Raw genomic sequence first — 6,670 nt, forward strand, 5'->3', positions numbered from 1 at the left:
GTGGTTAGTTATTCGCATATACAAATTTACATTGAAATCCTCTTCGCTCTGTCCTATATTTTAGACACTTGCTTTTCGGAAAGAGTATCTTTAGCACTTGTTTCTTCATATGGTTCAGAATGAACATAAAGAGGGGACGCTACCCTTGGTAGCCATCTTGTGCAGACCAAATAGACATCTGATAAAGAGACTAGACCTTCCCCCAAATAGCAGACTGTTTTCTTATGTATCAACATAAGTGCATCTTTCTTGACCTCTATAACTAGCTCGCTTGTTAAATTTAGACGTCAAGCCCGCCTTGTTTTGATAACTACATTTAATGCATTGGCTATATGATAGAATTGAATTTGTTACAAAATCTATCTGCAAATATGGTTTGTATATTCACGGACCAATTCCTCATACAACTTTCGAAGCAATAACAACAAGATGATGAGTGTCATATGTTACATAGAAATTTCATTGAACTTCACCATTGACTTATCTTCTACTATTATAATCAGTACATAGATACAAGTCAAGGAATCCAACTCAAGAATGTCGGCCACCTCTATGCCAACTCAAGCGCGTTCATATTTGTTGGCTCTGTTGTTATGGAAAGCACAACATCCTAAGGTATAGACGATAAGGAGATACACAAGAGTGCCTACATTAACCCAAGCATTGATTCTAAAGTTTTTCCTCACACCCGCAACTGTTCCAGCTTTGCACGATTCACAGCTATAGCACATCCCATCTTGACTGTTGCTCCATGCTTTGCAGTCATTGTTCGATGATGTGAATTTCCCTGATTTTGGTGCTTCCCAGTAAGTATCGTTAACTCTCGTGAAACCACAATCGTTAGGTGGTCTGCAGCAGCCGGCCTACCAACAACAATAACAATAAATTTTGCACAAACAGTTAAAGGCGTTATAAGAAGGAAACAAAATATTTTACCTGTCTTTATCTTCCACTATAGTAGTTATTCTTCGAATAACTTGGAGTCCTCGTTATAGGGTTTGTTTTAGTATTAGTCCCTTAACTCTTCAATAATTGCATATCAGTCCCTCAAATCTTAGAAATTGCTGTTTAATCCTTTAAATATAAAATTATTGCATATTAGTTCCCCAAATCTTAGAAACTGCATATTGGTCCCTCAAATCATATATAGTGTCTTACAAAATGGTCCCTCAATTAACGTTTTAATTGAAAAATGTATCATAGTTTATTAGCTCTTAACCCAAAATCTAAAATCACCGAATTATCTCTCACTCTATTGTTTCAACACTTCGTGAAGATCACTTTTGAGTTAGGATTTTTTTTTTGTTAATAATTGGATAAGAAGAATTCAAGTGAATTTAGATTTATTTTTGCGCATATTGGGTTTAAACCTATTAAGAAATGTGTTGGGGGAACGTTACAGATGGCTAAACTAGTCACTTTACCTCCAAACATTAGATTTGACGGATTATCCGCCCGAAATCCAATATTATTTAACTTGAAGGACCATTTTGCAAGGCCTTATAGGATTTAAGGGACTAATATGAAATTTCTAACATTTGAGGGACTAATATGCAATTATTGAAGATTTTAGGGACCAAAAACCATTTCCAAGATTTAAGAGACTAATGTACAATTATTGAAGATTTAAGGGAATAATATCTAAAATAACCTTCTTTTGAAATGTCCTTTAACTGTAGATATTTTTTTTTTTTAAATTTCTATTATATGATGTTTCCTCATAACTTGTTACCTGTACGATAAATGTATGTAGGCAGTTTGCTACAATCAATCTCCAAATATTATATTAAGGTCTATAATTTTTTACACAAAAAGATGATCAAAATTTTGAAACTGTTAAGTATAGTGAATTTCTTTCATAGAACTTTTCACTATATTTTTCATTTATTTGAGTTCCAATATAATCTATTGAGTTTACTTTTTCATGTATAGACCGTAGGTTTTCATTCTTTCGAATAAGTTCCATTTATGTACGTTCAACCACAGTCTAGAGGTGCCCTGCAACAGCCAATCTACAAACAATAATGATACTAAATTTAATGACTCTAATTTTAAGAAACCATTTAAAATTCCAGCTCTTGGCACAAACCATTTGAAGTTTTAAATGAAAAAATTGAAAAAGAAAAGGAGAAAAGGAAAAGGAATTGCCTGCACAGGAGATAGCTCATCATAAAGGTCAGTCTTGCTCAACCAACGTCCTGTCTCTGTATTATCTCCTTTGGCGATAAGCTCAAACACCCGACTGCTGCACATCTTTGTCTCCTTCATGCACTTCTCTGTTTCATCCCATTTTGATGTGGCAAATTTCTGAAGCCAGTTCGAAGAATTCCCTAGCTTCAGGCCCGACACAGTTTTTTCCACCTTCTTACTTGTGACCACGAAAGAGAAACACATGGAGATGATGACGCTAATAATCATCAGGAACATTAAGAAGAGATATATAAACATGAAAAAGTTTACACGGCAGCATGACCCAAGGATACCACATAGAGATAGGAACAAAAGAGCGGCACCCGTGGCTATGACTACCCATGGGATGCTATTTTGGCATTTGGCACCATCTTGAGTCCTAAGATAGAGGCCAATGCAGATGAGGGGGACGGCGATCAGAATGGTGAGGAAATTGGCAATACAGACGGTTGCATTGCTGCAACGAGGCATATTTTGTCTTATTTTATGTAATGGGAAGGAAGAAGGGAAGAGGTCAGAATAACTCCTTCCCTGTTTCTGTCTCCAGAATGGACATCTTTCTCTATATAAGGGAGGTTATCAATTTGGCTGAAATTTTGGGAGGAAGAGGAGGACGCTTAAATGTCGGACAAGGTGAGGTGGTAGTTGTTTTCTTCAATTTCAAGGTGAATTTTGCGGTTTCATTTTGTGTAGTTGTTACACATTTTGCTATAGATAGTATTTCAAGTTAATTTGAGGAAAGTATACCAGGAATTCAGTAGTTGTTACACATTTTTCTATAGATAGTATTTCAAGTTAATTTGAGGAAAGTATACCAGGAATTCAGTTAACTTGAGCTAATTATTAAATTTTGGGTTATAGAGTAAATTGTGGTTACCAAATCCCTCGAGATATTAGTAATTTTCTAAAGGCACAAAAAATTGACCCGTGTCAATGTCAAAAAATTACTGTGTGTCCTTCTATCCAATCAGAAGATAACACGTGGACACCTAATTTTATCTTCACTAATAAAGAGGTCTCAGGTTAAGATAATTTTTTCCCAAAAATAAAAATAAAAAAGCTTCTTATCAGGTTCAAACTATTCATAATTAGAAAAGTGTAACAATAAAATAATAGTAATCTACCACTGTCCATAATTAAAAAAAAACTCATAATCATATTCCGCCTAATATATATAATGAGAAATTGTGGTTTTTCTAAAGGCACAAAAAACTAACATGTGTCATTTTAAACACTTGACATGTGTTATATACAAAAATAGCTATGCATCCTTCTATCCTATTAGAAGATGACATGTGGACATCTAATCTTATCTTTATATAATTAAGAGTTCTCAGGCAATCGCCATCTAGAAAAAAGAATTATCATCAAATTAAAATTATTCATAATTAAATAATTTTAATAATCAAATATTTAGTAATCTTAATCAAAATATAACCATCCATAGTTAAAAAAAGATATCTCATAGTCATATTCCTCCCTTCTATATCCCTCTATTTTATATAATGAGAAATTGATGATTTACGCAAATTAAGTCGCCACGTGACAATTAGTTGAAATTTAGAAATAAGTACTCTCCTTTCTAATTAGTATGAAATTCTAATTGATACTGATAATACTTTAAGAAGGAATGATAATTTTGACACGACAAGATTTCATTAGTGTTGGATTTGACATTCTAATTGATTCTAATAGACATAAAGTTTTACCAAGGTATTGCTCAGATTTCTATACAAAATTACCTAACTTTTTTTATTTTTTTATACAAAATGAGAGTTCTAATCCTTTAAATTATCTCATGTTTTAGCTTAGAAGTAGGTGGTAAAAAACTAGTACTCTTATTTATTTTATTATTTTTTAATTTCTTTTTTTTTACTTCTATCCTACTATGGTCATAACCATCATTAGACCACACATTCAAATCAGATCTTGTCTCCCCTTAGTCATCTCTGATATTTTCTTTTTTATCGAATATTATAATTATACAATTAATTCAAAAGTAAAGATTGTATTAGTTCATAAATAATTAAACAACAAAATTAAGAGATGAGGGAAAGAGATCTGCAAGGAGCAAAATGGAATAGAAAAAATGTAAAATCTTTTTTATTCTATATTAATAATTAAAAAATAAAACGGCTACAACATATATTTTCTTTTTCACCGAATATTATAATTATATAAGTAATTTAAAAGTAAAGATTATATCAATTCATAGTTTATTAAATAACAAAATTGAGAGATGAGGAAAAGAGATCTCGAGGAGAAAAAAAGGAAGGAAAATGTTAAAACTTTTTTGGACTTGTACTATAACAATAAGTAATAAAAAATGGCTACAATATATATTATAATATTAATTGTCAATATCTTATAGTCTCACTAAATGTTATTTAATAGTAGATAACATTCTCGTAAACAATTATCAATAAATAATAACATGTTTAAAACACATAAATAGTATTTATATCTCAAAATGCATGAATATACACTTCGCGATTATAAAAATTTATCCCAACTTATTTTATTAAAATATCCCGCTTTACAAAATTGTTCCTATTTATCCCATAAAATATCACACTAGCAAAAAATTGTTCCACTTTAACAATTGTTGATGTCAGTTATCAAATAGGGGATTAAGTGTAGAGTTCAAGTGTATTAGGGTTCCTTAATCTTCTTTAGATAGTTGGTTCTTGAGCAGAGAGTCTAGTCCTGCATATGAACAACACATGACAACATCAGAGTTGGGATCTGCAGTGGTTCTTTCGATGATCAAGTCAGTAATGCGTTTAAGTGGAGAAGAAGAATGATTGTAGTGTGTTCATTAGCAAGAGCTTGTTTACCCTTGTGCAGCAGACATTTCCTCTACTTACAGTAGGTCCAAAGGGGCAGTTGCATAACTAAACCAAATCATGTTCATTGTAGAGAACATAACTCTTAATATGTGCATTGCATGCATAGAATTCTTTCTGTTCCCAGAACTAGTCTCAATCATCTTTCTGTTGGCTTAAGTTTGAATTAATTTGGAAAATATTTGATAAGTGTAAGCCTAGTTTTAATAGATAGCATATGCACTGATAATTCTAGTCTGCCCCTATCTTTTTTGCATGTAACATGCATTATAAAAATAAAAGTTTGATGAAACTCATGGAACGTGGAAGCTAATCCATCATATTACTTATATGCCAAATATGAGCTCATTTTTAAAGTGTTAAGTACATGAAATGAATTATTAATTCCAGATAGCAATCCTTATTTTTTTCTGCTACAGTTTTGATAGGTGTAGTTTACTTAGAGCGTAACTCTTACTATATATCATGCATTGATGTAAATTTTTTTATATTCTAAAAGTAGACTTATCTTAGACTCATATGGAACTATTTCAAGTATTTTGAATATCGATAGCTCTATCATTCATCCATCCCAAACTGCTGCATGTACACTACTTTTGTTGCTATGCATATTATAGATATTGGATGTAATCATTTAGAGTGTACCTTATACCATTATATAAGTTTTAAGATAAAAAAATAATAGAAGACATGATGTTTAGAATCTCAAGTGGGTATACATGTATATGCATATAGGACTTAGAATATAGGATAGCGAATTTTGGATTCAATCGTTGGCTGAGAGGATCAGAGCATAATCGGTAGGTAACCTTTCATTGTCTCCTTTCAAGTCTTTGAGAATTCAATTGATTACTTCTAGAAATTCCCGTGAGTTAGCTTCCCATGCTAAGTTGTATATCTTATCACTTTTGTAATATTCCCATTTGATTCACTTCATGCATGGGCTCTTTGTTGATTGCTTAACCATTGCTATCCTAATGCTGTTTATTTTGGTTTTATACCATTGATATTCCTTTGAATAATTATATTGTAGTATTTCGACTTGCGTCGATGATTCAACTATTGATAATGATAGTTTTTCTTTCTTTGTTGATGATTGATAGCCTATATTCATGGATTATGCCCTGTGTGAAGTAAGCTTCACCGGTGGATGGTAATAGTAATGGGTCCCGGTGGGGACAATACCCTGTGTAAGGATGCTCACCGGTGGATGTATAAAGGTATGCGCAGTTTATTAATTGATTATCCCATGATTGAGGAGTTTGGAATCCTGAATATTAAACCTTGATTATTCATATTAACATGTTATTTCATTTTGATCTATGATCATGACATAAGTATGGTAACTTAATGTTGAGATCCCTTCGTTCATGTTCAAATATCTATGACTATCCATTTCATTCATCCCCTTATATTGTACCCGAAATTTTTATGGTTACCTATTGGGCCTTAGGCTCACCCCTATTGTTTCTGTATCCATTCGTAGGTCATACAATTGGCAATGATAAGTGGAGTAAAGATTCTAAATTTGAAGATTAGCTTCAGAGGAAAATCTTAGTAGGAGTTAATTTATAATCTTTTTTATAATACTTTTGACTTATCAAACATGTACTAATGTTTGTAGCTATTATCAT

At 32.1% G+C, this 6,670-nt stretch overlaps 1 protein-coding gene across 1 annotated transcript; it reads right to left on the reverse strand.

Annotated features, from left to right (window-relative positions):
• On the reverse strand, positions 420-2,724 carry LOC109829610 (tetraspanin-8-like). Its single transcript, XM_020396671.1, has 2 exons — positions 2,149-2,724; positions 420-863 (listed from the first exon to the last, which is right to left on the reverse strand). Exons 1-2 carry the CDS (start codon positions 2,659-2,661, stop codon positions 561-563), a joined length of 816 nt encoding a protein of 271 aa, XP_020252260.1. The 5' UTR covers positions 2,662-2,724; the 3' UTR covers positions 420-560.

This window comes from Asparagus officinalis, chromosome 2 (assembly GCF_001876935.1).
Source record: "Asparagus officinalis chromosome 2, Aspof.V1, whole genome shotgun sequence".
Taxonomy (NCBI): Eukaryota; Viridiplantae; Streptophyta; class Magnoliopsida; order Asparagales; family Asparagaceae; genus Asparagus; species Asparagus officinalis.